We start from the raw sequence: 22,610 nt of genomic DNA, 5'->3' as shown, positions 1-22,610 counted from the left end.
TACTCCGTCATCCTTCCGACATGTTTGCCTCATCTTACCATCATGTTTTATTATACTATAATAATTTATTTTTATTTTACATAACACATAGCTATATTTTATTTTTAAATTTTTTATTAAATAATATTATAAGGATTATGTATTTAACATGGTAAGAGGATTTCTTTTCTTCTTTTTCTTGTTTACAAAGAATAAATAGCGAAGATGAGATTGGATCACGATACTTGTGAAAATTAATATTTTCTTAATCTCTTAACGGCTAAGCTAATTGATATATATTTTTTTTCTTAATGAAGGGGCATATCTCTATTTCTTAATTAAGGAGTCATAATCTCCATTTTGAAGGTCCACAAATAGTTTCCTAATGTTTCTTCTAAAGCAAAAAGCTACTTTTGGCCCCTTATTTAAAGATTATGATTAATCCAACTTTGTAAATTGGAGTTCATTGCAGTAGGTTAAGCTCACTCTGTGAACAATATTTATCCACATTTAAGGTTTAATGACACTGGAGTTGATATATTAATATTAATTAGTAATATGCTTTATGTATCCTATTATTGAGCTGGCACTTATTTATTGTTAGATTCTGAATTAAAATTTCACTGAAATTAACATTAGAATGGCTAAATCCCTTAACATGTTTGATTCATGCATTCTATGATCGAAATCGGATGGGGACTTGCATATTACCTTCGGAAATAATAATTAATTTAAGTTATTAATTTTGATATCTTACTTATCTATGTATTATAATTATCATTAATTATATTCTATCTTTATATCATTTGGTGATTATATTATTTATTTTTTATGTTATTTGTATATATTTCATTATTTGTTATTCATATTTTTATATTATAGTATCTAATATTTGATTTATGTATTTTTACTAATTATTTAGATTATAGAACTATGTTATGAGATGGGATATACTTTTATGCTAGTTGTAATCTTTCATCTTTTTAATAATGTAACCCTGCATCTAATGCATAATAAATCATAAAAATTTGAAGAGAATGATTGAATACTTATATCACTTTTTTATAATTTTCTGAGTATTATACTATTATGCATTTATATAAAAATAAATATTTTAATTGATTGACCAGTTATGAAAGAAACAATAAGACAATTCCAGAAGGAATTATTTTAGTCCAACATAAATATATATATATATATATATATATATATATATATATATATATATATATATATATGATCTGATTCCACTCTGTATTCACAATCTGAATGAAATTACTTAAAATCCAAATATAACCAGAAAAAATCAATTTATTTTCATCAACATCCTCTATCAATCTTCTTTCTACTATTAAAATGTGATTTATGAAATTTTAGTATATTATGTACCTTGGTGAATTAAATTGGGGTGCATGGAAGGAACTAATTCAAGGATTGATCCAAATTATCCTTATATAAAATAATAATAATAGTAGTAATAATAATAATAATAATAATCATGATGATGATGATGATAATAATAATAATAATAATAATAATAATAATAATAATAACAAAAACCTGAAAAAAAGAGAGAATCCAATAATAATAATTCTGAGATTCTCGAATACACGAACCCGTTTCGCGTACCTGACTGATCAGTGGAACCGGCTCAGATGATATTTGGTGGACCCCATATAAATCATCCAATAATGCAGGAATACGAAATGCGTGTAAGGAGATGAGTAAATCAGGGCTCACGTGTTATAACGTTTCGTCCTGAACGTAACCCCCTTTCTCTCTCCCCCCACTCCGTGGCGGCGCCCTCCGGTTTCTCTCTCCTAGGGTTTCTTCCCCTTAAGCCCTCTATAGGTTTGGGCGATCGCGTCATCGCGTGCTTGCCCCCGCGACCTCCAGATCCAACCATGGCGGCTGTCGCCCCCGCTACTCCTTCCGACTGTATCCTTGCCTCGGCTGGACATCATACTGTTTCCATCTTGTTTCGCCTCGGCTTCGATGCGATCAGTTTGTTCGATGGTTTCTTGGTTCATTTTTCTGTGTAAATACTGGAATTTTGCTCTGCGGATTTGGTCTTTTAGGGTTTTTGTTCGTTTTTCCGTGGGTCTTTAGTGTCGTCAAAACGTGTTTTTGAACTGATTTATCAGTACTGAGCGGTAGTGTTTTCCTGTCTTCAATTTGTTGATTCGTCGTTCGGTCTTGTCGAATTTTTCCTTCTGTGAAGATATTGTACGTGGCCTTTGTTCTTAAGCTCGCAAAGGAATGAACTTGGATTCGATGCTATCCGTGACGTTCTTGAAATCATTCTGAGGTTTCTGATGCTTTTGTTGTTGGTATGCTTTTGGGTTGTGATATATGAGTTTTCATTGAACTGTTATTCCTTAATCAATCTGTTACAGCAGCTACGGATCTGATGCAGAAGTTATCCTTGGATCCAAAGGACCAGAGTAATGATGCTTCAGATGTTATAAAGAAGGTAGCTTTATTAACTTTGCCAATTAGTAGTTGTGGATGACGAGTGTACCTTTTTCTTCTCTTTTTTGTTCACTCTGTAGATTACAGATTACAATATTGAAAGTATTGACGCCTTTCGATTCCTAGCAGCCTTCTGGAGTTCAGTATGGTTCAGCTAGTGGCGGTGAATTGCCAATGGCACCGATCCCAACAGCCGAACGGTCTCTGACTCCTCTACTTCATGAGCATATGGATGCTAGCATGTGCTACATACCGAATGGATACGCTTCATCTTTCTACTACGGAGGTTAAATTGATTTCAACTCTGTTTATTTGTGTGATTTCAAGAACTTATTGAATTGTTTGATTATTGGTGATGTTAAGTAAACTTATCTGATCAATGACAATATGTGTTGTTGTTTCAGAATGTTTGCTTTGGTTAGGATGAAACCATTTGGTTGCTTTAGTATTTTTTTTCTCCTACTATGAAGGAATCATCTCACTATTTTCGAGAATTTTTCAGGTTATGATGGCTCAATGACTGAGTGGGAGGACTACCCTAGGTATGTCACCCCCAATGGAGTGGAGGTGCCTCCACTTGTAAGTTTCCTTGCTGTTTTCCAGTTCTTGATTCTGTATTCTCATACTTATGATAGGTTAGTTTCCTAATTTTAATGCAATCAGTTATTTTCCAAGTCTCATATTTTTATTCTGAATTTATATGATTATGATAGCAAGTTGTGATGACTTTTCCTGTTTACTGGCAGGGAGTTTATGGGGACATGTATCAGCATGGATATGGTTATGCTCCTTATAGTCAATATCCTTCTCCTGGATCCACAGTTCCGACTTTGGCACACAATAGTCAACTATATGGGCCTCAACATTACCAGTATCCAGCTACGTATTACCAGCCACCCATACCCACCGGCGCACCATACAAAACAAATCAAACTCCTATTTCTGAAGGGGAGGTTTCTACATCTGCTGCTGCCGACCTTCCTCCTATTCCAGTGGATACCACAAAATCTAATTCAAATGGAACAGCTAAAGGAAGCACAAATGGCAACAATGAATCAGAAAAGACAAGACCAGGCCAACAGAATTCATTGTTGAATCCAGGCATCTCATTTGGTAAAGGTGCTTTGTCCGGTGGGCTTCCTTCTTCGGGCTACCAGGATCCAAGATTTGGTTTTGACAGAGTGTGGTCATCTGTTCCGTGGTTTGATGGTACTACGTATCCCGATGGGCAACAGAGACCAGTTACAACGAATGCTGTCTCTTCTATGACTTCACATGATCGCAATACTATGCCCACAAGAAGTCAGAATTTCCGCCCCCTTCCTCATCTGATGGTATGTAGCTTGATGCAATTTTCTGTTAGTTGAAATGTTTATAAATTTTGCTGATGAGAATTGTAGTACTTATCAGGAGACATAGTAATCACTTTTATGCATATCTTATCTGATATAGAAATTTCACTCCGCAGCAAGCCAAGAGCTGCTTCTGATCTTTAAATGCTTTGTTAATGTGTATATTTATTTACTTTGCAATTTTTTTTTAGTCAAATCAATTGTTGGAATACTTTTTGGGCAAATACTTGGAGCTGAATTGATTGACTTAGTTTATTTTGGCTTTCTTTCAAGACATATTGTGTCAGTGTTATGACGGATTTTATTTTTATTTGTGACAGGGAATGCATTCCCCGAGGCCAGCAGGTCCTGGAACTGCAAACAAGATGTATCCTAACAATCGAATGTATGGCCAGAATGCTAATGGATTTGGCAATGGTCATGGTTTTTGTTCAAACATGTATGACTCCAGAATGAATGGAAGATGGGGGATGTCTGTGGATAGCAAATATAAGCCAAGGGCCCGAGGCAATGGATTCTATGGTTATGGTAATGATAACTTGGATGGTCTGAGTGAGCTTAATAAAGGACCAAGAGCTGGTCGTTTCAGAAACCAGAGGGGGTTGGGACCTACTATTACTCTTGCAGTAAGGGGACAAAGCCTGCCTGAAAATGTAAATGTTCAGGATTCTACTGTTATTCCTGAAGGAGATCAGTACAACAAGACAGACTTCCCTGAAACATATTCAGATGCTAAGTTTTTCATCATTAAGTCATATAGTGAGGATGATATTCACAAGAGTATCAAGTACAATGTTTGGGCTAGTACTCTCCACGGAAACAAGAAGCTCGATGCTGCTTATCTGGAGTCCAAGGAGAAGACAAGTGGATGCCCTATTTTTTTGTTTTTCTCTGTAAGCATTAGTTACAACGTTTAGCAATCTCTTCCCCTTTTTGTTATCTCATCAGGATGATGAGTGTTTCACTGTTGATTTACAGGTCAATACAAGTGGACAGTTTGTTGGTGTGGCAGAAATGGTAGGTCCAGTTGATTTTAACAAAACACTGGATTTCTGGCAGCAGGACAAGTGGATTGGATGTTTTCCTGTCAAGTGGCATATTGTAAAGGATGTTCCCAATAGCATTTTAAAGCACATCAAAGTGGAGAACAATGACAATAAACCAGTCACAAACAGTCGAGACACTCAGGAGGTGAGGAATTTTTACTAGTGTTAACCGTTTGGCTTTTCAATTTGAACCATTCTGACCCGCTTTTTTTTTTCAGGTGAAGCTCGAGCAAGGTCTCCAACTTCTTAAGCTTTTCAAAGAGCATGTGAGGAAGACATCCATTTTGGATGATTTCAGTTTCTATGAAACCCGCCAGAACGTGATGCAAGAGAAGAGAAGAAAGCAAGAGCAATTTCAGAAAAAGGCATGATCAGATTATATATGTCTAAAATTCTAAAATTCATTAGATGTTTCAACTTGTGACGTATGGCACAACCCAGGGATCAATGGTTTTCAGCTTCGTGCATTTGAAAATGTTAATTTACTGTGTGGTTCTGCCTCTTCCTATTTCTGTTGGTCTCATTTTGTTTGTTGCAGTGATAGAACTTCATCAAACTTGCTCGTTTAGACAGCTTGGAAAATTTTAATTTGCTTTATATGTTTTAAGATATCCTCTCCAGTGCTCATTTGTATGATTTCCATTTCAGGTTATGGATTTCGATGAGAAAGATGAGGATGGGGCTAACGGAAAGCCTGGGTCACAGAACCCTGTGGAAGTGGTTACAGTCATGAAGAAAGAACAAGCACAGGGTGGTCTTCTTGCACTTGCAGAAGATGTGCTATCAGAGACGAATGGTGTGGCTACGGTAGCTGATGTTGTGTGTGGTTAAATGGTGTTGCCAACTGTTGCTAGGTTCATGAAGCCACCTTAATATTGATTTTAGTTTGTTTTCCTTTTTGTAGTTTTCAGTCAAGGTGGGAGATTGGTGATTTGAGATCCTAGGTAATAGAGGTAGGTAATCAACCTGTTCCCTGTGCTCTCCTTAATAGTGTATTTTTGGTTCTTTTCGTTTTCTGCAAGAATAACATCTTTGGCACAGAATTTTGTATTAGGGACTTTCTTAATGTGTTTTTGTTTGTTTTCTGTATTGGAAAGCTGTTTGTCGGTGGCAGATGCTCATTCTTTATGTGCAAGAAGAAGCCATAGCAGTGCATCTGTATTAGGTTTGGGTTGCCATTAAGTTGTGCATTTAGGAACAAACTTGTTTTGGTTCATCCTTCATGTCTGCTACTGATGTTGCGAATGTTGGTTCATCTTTTAATCTGCTTGCACATCAACTTCGTGAAGTTCGTCAAGGGTGTGATTGATTGGTGGATAAAGTCATCGACTAGTTGTAAATGATAAATGATGATGATGATGACGATGGTCTACGAAATAACTGCAGCATGATTCTGTGTTCCATGATGCCTCAAGACACTAAATATCAGCAAGCAGTTAATTGGTTGAGAATATCTGTAGCGTCTAAAATCTAGTCCATCAGATAAATAGTTGTATTAAACACTAAATACCTTATTCCCCCCTGTCAAGATTGATTGTTCGATCCACATATACATACGGATGACCACAGACGAACAGCACAAACATGACCTCCCATGGTTGGTTGCTCGTCAAAAAGGAAAAGCATGTCATGTCGCTCTGTATCTCAATACAGTGGCAACAAGAAGAACTGTTCCTTCGATAGGAAAACTTCAAATCAGCCTCTGGTGTTTGCCTCATGGAGGGAGGTTTACCACTTTTACCAGTCGATCATGTAATGTATAATTTGGGGGTAGTATGATGAAAGCTATCAATTCATTGACAGCTCCTGAAGCATATCCCTGCTGCAGATTCTTCACCCTATGTACAATCGAAAATTAAAAGAATTGATGGCTACTCCATCCTTGCCGCTTCCATCTCATGACAGTATCTGCATAAAGCATAAAATTAGAGACAGAAATAAATGATGAATATGACATATGATTAGTATGAAGACGATGTTTTAATAGAACACCTAATCCTTAAAAAGGATCAAATAGAGCACCTTAAATGAAAATCTTTATAACTCACCCATGAAAATTACAAAACTTAAAAACAGATATGGCAGCATGATACCTGGCGTTGATATGCATACTAATCATTTGGTTAGCTTTTTATGAGAAACAATTCGGCATCAAGAAAAGTCAATAGCACAACAACAGCAAAGAGGAGGGGGAAAAAAAAAAGTCTGCCACGCATTTGAAAAAGGAAAAATCATCTATTGGAACACTTAGTATTGCAGGGAAAGGCCTTAAGACTATCAAAAACAACAGTTCAAATGTGTTGAAGCAGGGACTCAACTGCAGAAACAGTTACTAGAACCTTCGATTCCAATTCAAGAGTATGCTATATTCACTTGTATGAAAGTTTTGGTCACATCGAAAATAATAAAGGTAGGAACAAGCCAAAAGATGACTAATATGAGAGTGAAAAGTTAAACTAGCTTGCATCGGCTCATACAAGTATGTCTCTGCATGAGCATATGACTAATATGTTGCAACAGTTTCTCTTACCATTGTTGGACCTTCCTAAACTCTGTGAGGACTGGATATATATTCTCAAATGCTGTGTATGTCTCATCCCTCACCTGTCTCACCGACGGACACCATAAGACAGAGCACAATCATTTATTTATGGAAATTTCAGAGTGGACAAAGTTTTACCTTCGCCCCAGTGAGAACGATCTTGCCGGATACGAAAATGAGAAGCACAATCTTTGGTTGCTTCATCCGATATATCAAGCCAGGAAAAAGCTCTGGTTCATACTAATAAAGAAAATAGACAGGGAGATGAATTCAGATCAAGAAGCCGCTTGCATGTCCAAAAACTAACGATGCTTATAATAACAGAATGGAAATAAATGTTCAAATTATTAAATGATTTGCAAAACCAACATAGCATCAACCTTTAAGCAAATCAAAAAGTCACAATATTTCATTCTTAAAAAATAGAGATGTATCATAACTCTGCTTGATATCTAATGGATAGCAGTCCATGCAGGACTGACCTGAATATTCTAATGCTAACAAATTATTTGTTGCTGTTTGAAAAACGAAGAAACTAAAGAAGTCAAAAATTCCATGAAAGATAAAAATAGAATTTAGGTAACTTTTAGATATACTAATAATAACTTACACTGGAGAAAGCACCATGGGCATAAGCAAGGCCCTCGAGTCTTATAGGGAACTTCACATCACAGGAACCGACAATGTTCTGGACCTTAAAATCCTAGAAATGGTAGCAACAATTAGAGAGAGCGAGGAGAAGAATATAACGATGAGAAAACACCAAAATTCACAAGCAACTAAATACCTTAAATTTTGCTGGAAAACCAAGCTTCTGAATAATGCGAGCATACTGCAAAAAGAGAAGTATCATGAATACATAGTTATATTCTTAGAAAACCCAGTGCATAAATATCTATCAAACAATGCATTTGAAAAGATCGATAATGGAAGCATAAACATCAGGTTCACTGTTCTAAGGTACCTTCCGTGCTGCAAGTTTTGATTGATGTTCACTCTTGGCCCCTGTACAAACCTATAAAAAAACGAACAAAAGCAGATTAGGATACTATTAAACTACAATAATCAAGTATTTTCAAAGACAACAGAAGATCAAGAAAGAAAAAGCAGATATTTTTGTCCAAATGACAGTTGTTGTTGCTTAATACTAACCAGAACTATTTTTTGTTTATCTACATCAATAACAACAAGTCAAGTAGCTTTTTCTATCAACAAATACTTCCATTGCAAAACAGACAAGCAACTTCCTTGCAATAAATGAAAATTGCTGATAGCTCTGATAAATTATGTGGAGCAAGATCAAATCCAGAATCACAACGCCACATTTTGCTATCAAGTATTGATCATTATGACCTCAAGCAAACTGCAACAGCTTAAAAATGTGGCAAACATCCTATCTTAAGGATTAAAGCTTGAAAGAGCAGGCATCTAAATGAGAAGGATTTACTACTATTCAAACTATTATTACACTCTGCTTCAGGGATGTTTTAATCAGACATGCCAGCAAATACTAGGTTAAGTCACTGCTCGTGGAACAAAGAAACTCTTACTAACAAACACCATCACAATAATCTGATGGAGACATCCTACATTCTGCTACTAGATATCATCCACCATCTCAACAGGACAGTATTTTGGTTGGACAACCAACAACTTGTTCAACATCATTTTTCCCAAGAGCTAACAGGATAGAAAGCTCTCATGACAGAATATATATCTACTAAAATGATATTAAATATTTCAACGAGAAAAGTTGTGTGCTCATACTGACAATTAAGATTCTGAGAAAAACTCAAACAAGCAGATACAAAAAAATTATATGTATACAATGCAACAAATATATGTCCATTATACAAGTTGGCAAGAACCTAAGCTTTGCAACCAATATGATAGTTAAAAATAAAAACCACACCAACATTTGATATTATTTAAGAGAGATGACCAGCAAATTTCTGAATTATAAACTCTCAAATCCCATTTCAACCTTTAAACTATCAACAAGTCACAATGTGCACAACACATCCTCATCCTCCAAGGTAAAAGACACTCAAACTGACACTACACCATTCTCAATAGAAAAACAGCATTTTTTGGTTTATCCTCCGACATTGCCCCCCTCAATGCAAGGAAAATATTCACAATTAGTTTCTCAACCAAAAATAGTATTTGGAAATCCCAAGGTAGCATAGGGTCCTTCCAATAACACAGGCAGGAAATGGACTGCTAGCTCTACAGTAATCTTTGGCACTTTATGTATGATATTATACAAACCTGCATCTTTATAAATTTCTAGTCTTAAGATGTTAAAGGTTACATCACAGGAGACATATACTAACAAAACCAAAGCCTAAAACTGACAAGAGAGAAATCTGAAACTGTAGAGCCAGGCGGCGCTTGGTCACATAAATCCAAGATAGAAGACAACTATCACCCCTCAATCTAATATTCAATTTATAAACTCATTTCTTTTGTGTATAACTGCTACAGGTCTAGAATCATTCTCCCTCCAATGGATTGTCATGCCATAAATGACCACCTGTGTTTGTGAAACACCAGCATCGGCAATTATATGCTAGTACCATATTCATATAAGAACACTAGTCATACGCCAATCTGCAACAGGCAACACATGGCACATCAATGCATGCAACAGTCCTCACCATGCAGAATGAGTGATGGCACTGTGCTGCAGTGATTATACATGATCCCATCTATTAGTCAATTAATTATCATTCAAAAGACATGGAAAGAAAGATACCACAGATGAATCTTCAAATGAGTTCAATTTTTGTTCTTATTGCAGCCACAAAATGAATTAAAAAAAAAAAAGAAACCATAAGTATACCTAAAAAGGATTTGAAGTGTTAAACACATCATATGTACCATCTCACAATTCTCAACAGTTAATCACCAAGCATAGAAGAAAAAGTCGAAATAAAGAGAACAAGACCAAAATATCCACATGATCTGTTTATGTTGATGAAACATTTAAATTTGGATTAAATGAGAAAGGGATTCACATATAAAAGAAATCCATATCACAGACACTGAATTGCAAGATGAATACATGCAATGCATATGCACCATTGAAATTTCATGATTATAAGCTAACTTAGCAAAATTCACAAAAAGTAAGTAAATCAAAGAAGTCTTCCTTAAATATTCCAAACATAAATAATTGTGAAAAGAGCCACTGTTAATACTATAGACTTTAACAGTGACAAACTATTATTAGTAAATAAACTCTATAACTAAAATACCAAAGAACATGGATATGTGATATGTATGGTACTCAGCTTACTTACCATCTTTCCAGAGGCAAATATCAAGGCAGTGGTTTTTGGTTCTCTTATTCTCATAATGACAGCAGCAAAACGCTATCAAGAAAAAAATAAATTATAAGAATATTTCTAACAACACTCATTTCTTCAACACATAAGAAGTTTGCAAAGAAAATGCAAATGACTAGAAGCATATCAGTATACTTTTAGAGAAATATAATAGGCATATTCTTCATATATATTCCAACTTGGAAATAAGAATCTATATAAGTGATGCAAAAACCAAAATTAATCAACATTTTGTGACAAGGCATGCAAAAGTATATCAATTGATCTTATGAACTATAATGGTTTCAACGTAAGTAGTATTTATGTCATGACTCGAGCCTAATAGACTAATTGGCCTATCAACTTCGTTTAGCCCAAAATACGTAAACTGAAATTGATAGTAGTACACTCATCAAACTCTTTTAAGCCACAATCTTAGTTTTGCCACTTTTGATGTGGGACTAATTGAGGTATTATAATTTTTCCCACTCAAGGACTTGACATCCTTGTCAAGGCTTAACATAGCCCAGATCAAATCCTAACATTGTGCATATGAAACGTAGCCAAGTGATGGCTCCACGCTGTGATGAGTCCTCTGACTCCATCCACGAGTAGTTATTTCCTACTTGAACTCCTTTACCATGCCCAAATACTAAGTCGATTCTAATACCAAATATCACGGTTCAAGCATGATGGGCTAACCGACTTATCAACTTCGTTTGGTTCAAACCATTAATCAAAATACTTAAGCTGAAGTTGATAATAGTACATTCATCGGACCCTTATAAACTAATCTTAATCTAACTCACTTTCGATGTAGGACTAATCGAGATATTATTTAAATCATGGAAATAGACTTTACTGCATTAGCCTAAACCTCAACACATTAGCAGAACGATAGCGGTGGGAATCTATACCAGTACACTAGCACATACCAAGTTCTGAAAAAAATATGAAAAACAAAATAACAGCTCGATATAAGGCTTATGCCATAGTATAACTAGTGCACCACCCGATTTACACCAATCTGTGTATTGATAAGTTGACAAATCACTAAATACCGCATGGACTGTATCATACTAGACAATATTGCAAACCTTGCTTTAAGAGGCAAGAAGTGCCACACATTAAAATTGAGGCTATTCAACTTTTTGTTAAAATGAAAATTTCCTCAATCTCACAACTCACCAAGTACTAAACTACAATAAGGATATATCAAAGAGAAGGGTAGAAAAAAAAACCAGAAAAATGATTTTAAAAGCAACAAAAATCATTATGAAATGAAAATTTCAAGAGTAAAAAAAAATATTCTAACATGCAGGATAAAGCAATCCAGGAAAACAAGATGTGTACTCTTAGAGTACACATCTATATCATACCTTGGGATTGTACTCTGCATTGCGGGCTTGTAAAGCAATAGCCTTAAGGTCCAGTTTGCAATCCAAATTTACTGTAGAAACAATATTCCTAGATATTGAACCAACAGCTTGCATCAGCATAGCCAATTCACATCATGTAACATATATTCGTACAACTAGAGAAATACAAGAATCATCACCATCTTGTAAATTAAAACTAGTGATACAATAGAACTTGTCATGAGCAAAAGTTGTCAAAGCTTGATATTTGGCAAGCCAAGTCACTACCACAAGCATTGCTACCATTAATCAACAATGTAAATAATCTTGTAAATAATCTTATGATATTCAATAAAGAGATACTTGCATAACTAATTCATAAGCTCCTGATCTAACCAAAATTTACATTTAGCTTCTGTATTTGTTATCAAACCCATTCAACAGAACCACATTTACGAACAGCCACATAGCACCAATAAAGCTTCTCTTTATTAGAATCAGAACTGGAAAATATTTTTTTCTGCTAAGAACAGGAAACAAATTCGACCCAAACCTGTCATAACAAAAATGCACCATACCTAGCATATTGAGGAGCCTTTTTCTCTTATTTTGAAACTAGAAATCAATCTAAACTTGTTTAATAAAACTATGTGCTATAAAAGTAAATACATGCTTTCATTTGTGAGAAAACATAGAATGTATACATTATGAAGTCCTGGAGTAATCAAGAAAATTTTTGTGACAGTGTCAAATCAAACATAGATTGAGTTATTCACAGTAGTTCATTATAAGAAAATTCAGTGCTCCTTAAACAAAGTGTCTTATAACAACATACACATCTAATACATGAAAGATCCAATCTCGTTTTGCCACTTCATACAAAATTTTAATTGTATGTGTTAAAATTTTAATACATAAACCATTTAGAATATTACATACAAAATTGTAATACATCCACTGTTCAAGAATGCCAAACAGATTCCCACAACAGTCAACTAGTATCAGCATGGTGGTCTTATGTAATGATACAAGCCATGCAGTAATCTGCACTGGAGATCAAGTAATAACGAAGCACTTCAATCTTCTTTTATTTTTTCTTTATTATTGGGCGCATCACTTCAACCTGATGAAGCTTCAGACCAGATTTAGTTGTCCCCTTTTATCCTAAGAAGAAACCAGTTAGAGGGACTTACTGGAGTGTGGGAATAATGCCAGATGGGTGCTTCGAAAGTTCAACAGGTTGGCTTCCCACGAACTCCTGATCCGCCATGTTCACCCACAACAAAATCCAACGTTTTCCTCAATAAACAGATTCTTGCCAGATCTTCAAGAGTTCCAGCTCAAGTAAATCTTAGTTGTCAATGTCTAAATCACTTCCTTCAATCCCTCCCTCCTTTTCCAAACCAAATCAGCAAATAGATTCTTGCCAGATCTTCAAGAGTCCCAGCTCAAGTAGATCTTACTTGTAAATGTTTAAATCACTTCCTCACAATCCCGCTCTCCTTTTTCCAATCGAATCAGCAAGTATCACCCTCCACAAACTCCAACTTTTTCCTCAAGAAGCCGAACCACAGAAGAACCTCCAAACGTCCAGCTCGATTACCTCAAAATATCAATGTCCAAAAGTCACCCTCGTGCAGTCCATCTCTCCCTTTCCAACCAAATGGAACAAAGATTCCCCAAATTACCGCCTTTCCTTGATTTCCAACCAAAGACTCCCAAAACATTACACGGATCGGCCACCACGAAACCGGACAGTTAGCAAGATCGAGTCCTCGTCAGAAATACGAAGATCGTAGCACAAGCAACAGATCTACCGATCGCGGCGACCTGCGCACGAGATCCGAGTGTCTATTTGAGGAATCGGGCGGCTCCGAGAAGATCAGGAGCAGCAAACGGGCAGATCGAAGCGGGAGACGGGAGGGGAGATGGATTTTAATGACGGGGGAATTCAAACGGGGGGGGTCTTTTATAGGGACGATGGGGATGGAGGTTCGTGGCTTTTAGGGTTTGGCGTGCGTGCCAGAGAAGCGTCAAGGGACGTCGAGGCGGCGGTGCGAGAGGGGGTGGGGTTTTCTACCCCGTGAGGGTCGGGTATTTATAGATGGTCACCGGCTAGGGAGGGCTTTGGGCCGGTTTTCCAAACGACTTAACGGGTGTGGGCGGTTTCTGGGCTATTTAGTGATGGGTGAGAAGTGGTTCTAGAACTTTCCTAGTGTCATTTTTGTCATTTCGTCTTGAATAAGAAATACATATAAAACCTTAATGGTTTTTTAGGTGTTTTGTATTTTTTCCTATATATATTTATATGTAAATATTAAGATCATGGTTAGATGCTTATAACAAGACTCGGACCTCTGACTTGGAAAATATTTTGACCTCAGGTATATCCTGATTTTTTTTTTTTTATAAATGATGAAATCTAGATGATAAATTTCTATGATTGGAATAATCATTTAGCAATATGTTTCTTGGATTATAATATTGTTTTTTTAATATCCTACGTGGCTGCCCATGACAGTGTGGGCTGTCATACAGAAAGGCCACGTACGATGACACGGTTCTACAGAAGTCACGGATACTGTATCCGTAGGTAAGATGCACATCTTACCCCTAACACACCAATGCCTCCACCACCCATTCGACGAAATGCCTCGGAGAACCACTCCCTTCCTCCCCACAGTTACACAAAACATTGGACGCTAAAGCAATCAAACTCGTTTATTCGATAGAGAAGAAGCTACACGACAACCACTCCCTCCCCACAGTTACACAAAGCATCGGACGCTAAAGCAATCAAGCTCGTTTATTCGATAGAGAAGAAGCTACACGAGTGCAGCATCGATCAAATGTAGCCGCCGTTCACCCGAATCACCTGCCCGTTCACCCACTGCCCGGCGTCGGTGCACAGGAACCCGACCACCGGCGCGATGTCCTCCGTTTCCCCCAGCCGACCCATCGGGTTCTCCTCCACAGTCCGACGGACCAACTCCTCGCTCTTCCCCGCGAAGAACATGTCCGTCGCCACCGGGCCCGGCGCCACGCAGTTGGCCGTTATCGCCGTCCCCTTCAGCTCCTTCGCCATGACCTTGACCATGGCCTCCACCGCCGCCTTCGAGGCCACGTACGCTCCGAACCCCGGCCGCAGCGACGCCGTCGTCGAGGACGTGATGCACACGATCCGCCCGCCGCCGCCGCGGGCGAGCCGGTTCGCCGCCTCCCGGCAGCAGAGGAAGGCCCCCCGGGTGTTGACGGCGAAAGTGGCATCCCAGTCCTCGACGGCGGTGGCGGAAACGGTCGGGTACTTGTCATCGAGGACGCCGGCACAGGCGACGAGGATGTGGGCGGGGCCGCCGAAGGCGGACTCCGCGGCGTCGAAGAGGGACTTGACGTTGTCGGGGTCAGAGACGTCGACGCGGATGGCCACCGCGCGGGGTTTCTGGTTGGTGGAGGACGAGGTGGAGGAGTTGAGCTCGGCGGCGAGGCGGTCAGCGGCGGCGGAGCTGGAGGCGTAGCCGATGATGAGGGAGGCGCCGAGGGACGCAAGGTGGGAAGCAATAGAGCGACCGATGCCGCGGGAGGCACCGGTGACGATGGCGATGCGGCCGGAGAGGAGGAGGGCGGGGGCTGTCGCGGCCATGGATTGGTCTACGGTTCCTGGATCGGAGTAGAAAACGGCATATAGTATATATATATCCCTCTCCCGTTATGTTCATTAAATAAAATTAATCAATTACCATCATTATTAATATTTAATTCGAAGTAAAAAAATATAAAATATTTAAAATATATTTATTATTGTATAAATTTGTTAAAAAATCAAGTTTATATTATTTTATGCACAGCATCCCTTTTTTATTTATTACCTCTATTTCTTGGTCATCTTTATCATTTTATTCTTGGCTTCACTACTCCGTCTTATCATCGTTATTTTTCATCCCATCATAATTGTCTGTCATCGCATTATAACCATCTTCACCCTGAAAAAATCACCTTCACAATCTTTTTAGGAATCACCTCCCACGATAATATTATCATAACAACCACTTCATTCCGTCATGGCAATGGCCCTTACTTGGAGCCCTCATTGCCTCCATGCCACTATTAGCGCAAGGCCCCATGGCCTCTACCCTGCCTTCTTCTCTTCTGTTCTTGAGGGCGCAAGCATAGAGTAGTTGTTGGGAGTAGGAGGTGGAAGGCATGGCAAGGGTGTTGGAGGGGGTAGAGGCCATGGGAACAAAGCTGGTGGTGTAGAGGCCGGTGGTCGATGTCGGCAACAATAGACGGGCTCTTAGTGATAGGATGAGGCAAGGATATAACGGGTGAGAAAAAAATATTTAGTATGACGAACGATGTGAAGATGACTGGCCTTGTAATAGGGCGAAGGCGATGGAGATCTGTAAGTGAAGTCTCACTGTAGGGTAGAAACGACCACGGTAGGGTAGCGAGACGATGGCGACAACCATGGGGTCACGAGGCGGAGGCGATGGGATGAGGCAATTATATGGTATTGTTAGTGAATAAATGTATCGTAGTTGGTGAGTTAGCATGGCCTACTCCACGGGTCAATGTCAGGAGTATTTTATCGGCTGAGCTGGATGCCGAGGTCGATCGAGCCCTCGCGATGGGGTGCTGATCAGCGTTCCTTGGTGTGCCGATCCAGGCACCGTGTATGTGGAGCTGCGTCTCTTCTTCTCTGAGGTGGTTGACAACTCGTCTTCGTGAGGTGGTTGCGGCCTCGAGAAGGGGTGCTGGTTAGCGTTGGTCGGGATCCGAGCCGGTTGGCTGCTCTCCTTCGTGCATTGGATGGCGATTCTCAGGTGGTCGGCGGCTTATCTTCATGAGGTGGCCACGTTTTCCTACAAAAATGGCCCTCGTCGGAATCACCCAACGAGGCCCCTCCGACGAGCAAGTTAGTTGAGTGATCAATTGATTTTACCTCATTTGACCAGAAGCTGGCCATAAGTCTTTATATTACTGTACGTGGGTCAATTGTACGCGGGTTGGTGTGGTGGACGTGCCAAATAGTGCATTAGTACGGATTCTGACTTGGCGTGTCTCGGGAGCGGCTCGGCCTCGGGGCCGAGCAGTGCATTAGTACGAATTCTGACTTGGCGTGTCTTAGGGGCAGTGTTGTCTCGGGGTTCTTGAGGCCCAGCAATGCCTCAGTACGGATTCCGACTATAGCTGATGACGTCAGATTCTGACATATCTTAGGCCAAAATATACCATATCACTACCCTCCCCCCCCCCCTTTAAGGCATGTCGTGGGGTCCTTGAAGAGCCGGGAGGTATGCCTGGGTCTGAATGACGCGATTGTGTTAGCTGCTCATGCGAAGAAGCTGGATTGACTCATCGGGGGATGATTTAGAGGGGATGGTGCCCCGTGATTCGGGCAGGACTGACCCTGCTGGTCGAATGTTAGGGGCTTGTCGAGGAGAAACCGAAGCGTCGAAACCGACGAGGTGAGACCTATGCGGCAAGGCTAGATTGACTCGTCGGGGGGCATTTTAGAGGGGCAGTGCCCCATGATTTAGGCAGGACTGACCCTACTGGTCGAATGGTAGGGGCCTGTCGAGGCGAAACCAAAGTGTCGAAACCGACAAGGCGAGACCTGCGTGGCGAGGCTGGATTGACTCATCGGGGGGCATTTTAAAGGGGTGGTGCCTCGTGATTTGAGCATGACTGACCCTACTGGTCGAACGATAGGGGCCTATTGAGGCGAAACCGAAACATCAAAACCAATGAGTTTTAGAGGGGCGTTTTAGAGGGGCAATGCCCCGTGATTCGGGCAGGACTGACCCAGTTGGTTGAACGATATAGGTCTGGTGAGGCGAAACCGAAGCGTCAAAACCGACGAGGCGAGACCTATATGGCAAGGTTGGATTTACTCGTCAGGGGGGGCGTTTTAGAGGGGTAGTGCCCCGTGATTCGGGCAGGACTGACCCTGCTGGTCGAACGGTAAGGGCATGTCGAGGCGAAACTGATGCGTCGAAACCGGCGAGGCGAGACATGCGCGACGAGGCTAGATTGACTCGTCGGGGAGCGTTTTAGAGGGGTGGTGCTCCATGATTCAGGCAAGATTGACCTTGCTGGTCGAACGGTAGAGGCCTGGTGAGGCGAAACCGACGAGGCAAAAACGAGGTGTCATAGGTCGGATAACGGGTTCGACATGGCTCGGCTACCGAGATGCGATTGAGGTGTGGCTCAAGTGTTGGATTGGCCGAGGTGCGTTGAGGCGTGGCTCGAGTGTTGGATTTGGCTGAGATGCATGGCTTGGGCGTTGGATGGCCGATGTGTGTGGCTCGGATGCTGGATTTGGTCGAGATGCGACTTGGGCATTGGACGGACGATGTGAGGGGCTTGGGCATTGAATTTGGCCAAGATGCGACTCGGGCGTTGGATTTGCCGAGATGCGTGGCTCGGATGCTGGATTTGGCGAGATGTGACTCAGGCATTGGATTTGCCGAGATGCATGGCTTGGACACTAGATTTGACCGAGATGCGACTCGGGCGTTTGGATGGCCGATACGCGTGGCATGGATGCTAGATTTGGCCGAGATGCGACTCGGATGTTGGATTTGCTGAGATGCGTGGCTCGGGCGTTGGATGGCCGAGGTGCGTGGCTCGAACGTTGGATTTGGCCGAGATGCATGGCTCGAACGTTGGATTTGGCTGAGATGTAGCTCGGTATCGAGTCTGGGGATCAAGCTGTGAGCTCAGCTCCGAATTGAGTCTGGGGACCGAGTTGTGAGCTCAGCTCCGAATTGAATTTGGGGACCGAGTTGTGAGCTCAGCTCCGAATTGAGTATGGGGACTAAGTTTTGAGCTCAGCACCGAATTGAGTTTGGGGACTGAGTTCTGAGTTCGGCACCGAATTGAATCTGGGGATCGAGTCATGAGCTCGACTCCGAATTAAACCTAGGGACCGAGACACGAGCTCAGCTCCGAATTGAACCTGGGGACCGAGTCGCGAGCTCGACTCATAATTGAACCTGGGGACCGAGTCGTGAGCTCGGCTCCGAATTGAACCTAGGGACCGAGTTGCAAGCTCGGCTCTAAATTGAACCTGGGGACCGAGTCACAAGCTCGACTCTGAATTGAACCTGGGGACTGAATTGTGAGCTCGGCATCGAATTGAGTCTAGGGACCGAGTTGTGAGCTCAGCACCAAATTGAGTATGGAGACCGAGTTGTGAGCTCAGCTCTGAATTGAGTCGACGAGCCGCAGGTCGGGAACCGATTTGGAGAGGCTCGGGCAAGAGCTGGGCCTACGGGCTACAGGTTGGGAACTGATTTGGAGAGGCTCGGGCAAGAGCTAGGCCAGCGAGCCACAGGTCGGGAACCAATCTGGAGAGGCTCGGGCAAGAGCTGGGCCTGTGGGCTGCAGGTCGAGAATCAATCTGGAGAGGCTCGGGCAAGAGCTGGGCCTGCGGGCTGCAGGTCGAGAATCAATCTGGAGAGGCTCGGGCAAGAGTTAGGCCAGCGAGCCGCAAGTCTAGAACTAATCTGGAGATGCTCGGGCAAGAGCTGGGCTAGCATCTTTCGATGGGTCTCCTGGGACCTGGAGTTACTTCTTGGGGTTTCTCGAGATAGTGCCCGAGGTGACCTTTTAAGATGAAGTTCTCGCTTCGATTATGGAGGTCACAACAATCTTCCGTGTCGTGGCTGTATTCCCAGTGGAACGTGCTCAGAGGGAGAGGCGGAGGCCTCGGGAGCAATAGCTTTTGTCAGTCGGGCCTCTGGCGAGGTTGCACCGGGGCTACTGAGGTTGTTCCCCGGGATTGCTCCGCCCTTGGCCTCTTGCTGTTCATGCGCTTTTCCGCCACCAGAGCTTCGGCGGCGATGTACTGGTTGGCACGCTAGAGCATCTCGGGGATGGCTACTAGTGGCCTCTCAATCAGTGACCAGAAGAACCTTGAAGGCTTCAAAACTATCAAAAACGCCTGCATGATAAGAGAAGGGTGAGCATCCGGGAATCCCCGTATCTCAATGGCAAAACATGTCACTAATTGAGAGAGCGACTCATCTTCGTACTGGGATAGCGCGAGCAGGGTGGCCATGGAAGGCCTAAGTTGCATGCTAGCGAGGAAGTTCTGCTCAAACTCTCTTGCGAGTTGGTCGAAGGATGAGAGTGAGGACTGGCGCAGCCGGCTGAACCACGCTCGTGCTGGTCCCCTTAGAGTGGTCGGAAATGCTTGGCATATCAATCATCGGAGGTGCCATAGAGGGCCATCTGAGCCCGGAATGTGGAGACGTGCTCCGTGGGATTGGAGTCGCTGTCGTATGTCTCCAATGTTGGCAGCCTTAAGTTGAGAGGTACCGGCTTGTCCTATACTTCCTGAGTGAAAGGGGGCCCGCCTGAGCCGCCTTCGCTGGACTCGCCCTGTGATTTTCGAAAATCACATTGGAACGCATCTAGACAATTGGTTGACCCGGGATAATTGGGCCCTAAGTGAGTCGTTCGCCGAGTCAGATGATACGGTGTTAGGCTCGAAGTAGGGTAGTGTGACTTGGTAGGGTGCAGGTATGCTCTACTTGGGTGGACCTCTCGGGTCCATCATTTGGTTGCGGGCTTCTGTCGTCTCGACCTGCTCCCTGCTTGACCTGTACTGAGTCGGGTCAATCGAGGGAGCTGCTAGCTACACGATTTGGGGAATAAGTGGGATGAGCATTTGCATCATCCCTGCCATCGCTTGTACTTGGTTGGTCAGGCTGAGGAACGCCTCGGGCGACGCGACTGAGGATCCCATGGTAAGTCTGGGAGGTGGTAACCCCGGGTCATTGAACGGGCGCTAGCAGCGATCTGGCGTCAAGATCGGGATCCCCCTATCTCGAAGGATAGGGAGGGGCTACTCTCCGGGCCCGACAAAAGGGTGACCGGTCGGTGGTTCTTCCTCGGGGAGAGCTCCCGTGGGATGCTCTTGCGACATGACCCTCTTTCTAGCACCAAAATATTAGTGAACAAATGTGCCGTGGCTAGTGAGTCAGCAAGGCCTGGTCCACGGGTCAATGTTAGGAGTTTTCTATCGGTTGAGCTGGATGCCGAGGTCGACCGTGCCCTCGCGACGAGGTGCTGATCAGCGTTCCTTGGTGTGTCGATCCGAGCGCTGTGTATACCAAGCTGCATTTCTCCTTCTCCGGGGTGGTTGGCAGCTCATCTTCGTAAGGTGGTCGTGGCCTCGGGAAGGGGTGCTGGTTGGCATTGGTCGGGATCCATGCTAGTTGGATGCTCTCCTTCGTGCACTAGATGGCGATTCCTAGGTGGTTGGTGGCTCGTCTTCGTGAGGTTGCCACATTTTCCTGTAAAAATGGCCCTTGTCGGGATCACCCAACGAGGCCCCTCCGACGAGCAAGTTAGTTGAGTGATCAATTGATTTTGCCTCCTCTGGCCAGATGCTGGCCATAAGCCTTTATATTACTGTACGTGGGTCGGTCGTACACGGGTTAGCATGGTGGACGTGCCAAACAGTGCATTGGTACAGATTCTTACTTAGCGTGTCTCGAGAGCGGCTCGGCTTCGTGGTTCCCAAGGTCAAGCAGTGCCTTAGTACGGATTCTGACTTGGCGTGTCTCGGGAGTGGCTTAGCCTCGGGGTTCCCGAGGCTGAGCAGTGCCTTAGTACGGATTCTGACTTGGCATGTCTCGAGAGCGGCTCGACCTCGAGGTTCCCGAGGCCGAGCAGTGCCTTAGTACGAATTCTGACTTGGCGTGTCTTAGGGATGATGTTGTCTCGGGGTTCCCGATGTCTAGCAATACCTTAGTACGAATTCCGATTGTGGCTGATGATGTTGGATTCTGATGTGTCTTGGGCCAAAATATACCGTATGAGGTGTCATGAACAAGTTTATACACAACAAGTTCAATGTAGTATTTATGTGTGCTTGTATATTTTATTTTTGTTTATGTTTTACATAATCTCATTTTTATTGTCTTTTGTGATCATTTCTAGTTTATGTACGTAAATTGTATACAGTCATCATGCATAGGTAAAACTGTCCAAAAATAGGCCATACAAAATGTCAACTATTATAACACCCTAGAACTATTAGAGTAGCACATGACAAGATAAGTCTTTTGGGCTATTATTTAAAATGGGTTTGTTATCTTGTTTCATAATAGTATATATGGGCACTTGTGAAGACTTTTGAGTGCGATGGATCACCTTTAGATCCTTTGTTATATGATCGTTCATAACTTAGGAACACTATGTTTGTAATTTGCATTGTCTATCAAATATTTGCTAAAATGTCTACTTATATGATCTCGAGTTAAATGTTTCTTTTAACCCTTCTTCTCTTATGCAGATCCTTAGGGGATCCTAAAATATTATAGGGACGCTAACCCTTTACAGATGGATATGCATGGGTAGTGCATGATTTATGCAAAACTAATTAAGACCATGATAGATGTTATCAGAGCGGAACAAGCATATTGAGAAACACTTAGCATGCAATTGTGAAGAACCTAGTAGGACTATATGAAAGTAGCTAGCACGCATGACCATTTAAGGGGAAACGAGCATAGAGACAT

The 22,610-nt window shown here is 42.0% G+C and overlaps 3 protein-coding genes across 6 annotated transcripts; 1 reads left to right on the top strand and 2 right to left on the bottom strand.

Annotated features, from left to right (window-relative positions):
* Positions 1-1,753: 1,753 nt before the first annotated feature.
* On the top strand, positions 1,754-5,938 carry LOC103990922 (YTH domain-containing protein ECT2). 3 transcript variants are annotated; one of them, XM_065115799.1, is made up of 10 exons: positions 1,754-1,917; positions 2,379-2,452; positions 2,581-2,737; positions 2,954-3,030; positions 3,198-3,785; positions 4,124-4,696; positions 4,782-4,994; positions 5,068-5,214; positions 5,498-5,656; positions 5,754-5,938. In XM_065115799.1, exons 1-10 carry the CDS (start codon positions 1,884-1,886, stop codon positions 5,778-5,780), a joined length of 2,049 nt encoding a protein of 682 aa, XP_064971871.1. In that variant the 5' UTR covers positions 1,754-1,883; the 3' UTR covers positions 5,781-5,938. The 3 variants fall into 3 exon arrangements, with proteins under 3 accessions (XP_064971871.1, XP_064971872.1, XP_064971870.1); XM_065115800.1 differs by having other exon boundaries at positions 2,376-2,452; positions 5,498-5,645; XM_065115798.1 differs by having other exon boundaries at positions 2,376-2,452.
* Positions 5,939-6,306: 368 nt separating this feature from the next.
* On the bottom strand, positions 6,307-14,128 carry LOC103990923 (TATA-box-binding protein). Of its 2 annotated transcripts, XM_009410220.3 has the most exons (9): positions 13,272-14,127; positions 12,100-12,187; positions 10,697-10,768; positions 8,356-8,406; positions 8,179-8,223; positions 8,002-8,094; positions 7,530-7,631; positions 7,380-7,453; positions 6,307-6,757 (listed from the first exon to the last, which is right to left on the bottom strand). In XM_009410220.3, coding segments are annotated over exons 1-9 (603 nt in total). In that variant the 5' UTR covers positions 13,349-14,127; the 3' UTR covers positions 6,307-6,756. The 2 variants fall into 2 exon arrangements, with proteins under 2 accessions (XP_009408495.2, XP_009408494.2); XM_009410219.3 differs by lacking the exon at positions 6,307-6,757 and having other exon boundaries at positions 7,376-7,453; positions 13,272-14,128.
* Positions 14,129-14,781: 653 nt separating this feature from the next.
* LOC103990924 (NADPH-dependent aldehyde reductase-like protein, chloroplastic) lies at positions 14,782-15,751 on the bottom strand. The gene has a single exon (XM_009410222.3). The coding sequence runs from the start codon at positions 15,716-15,718 to the stop codon at positions 14,924-14,926; it is 795 nt and encodes a 264-aa protein (XP_009408497.2). The 5' UTR covers positions 15,719-15,751; the 3' UTR covers positions 14,782-14,923.
* Between the last annotated feature and the right edge of the window lie 6,859 nt (positions 15,752-22,610).

This window comes from Musa acuminata, chromosome BXJ2-7, assembly GCF_036884655.1.
Source record: "Musa acuminata AAA Group cultivar baxijiao chromosome BXJ2-7, Cavendish_Baxijiao_AAA, whole genome shotgun sequence".
NCBI classification, from domain to species: domain Eukaryota; kingdom Viridiplantae; phylum Streptophyta; class Magnoliopsida; order Zingiberales; family Musaceae; genus Musa; species Musa acuminata.
This window is presented reverse-complemented; position numbering and strand designations above follow the sequence as displayed.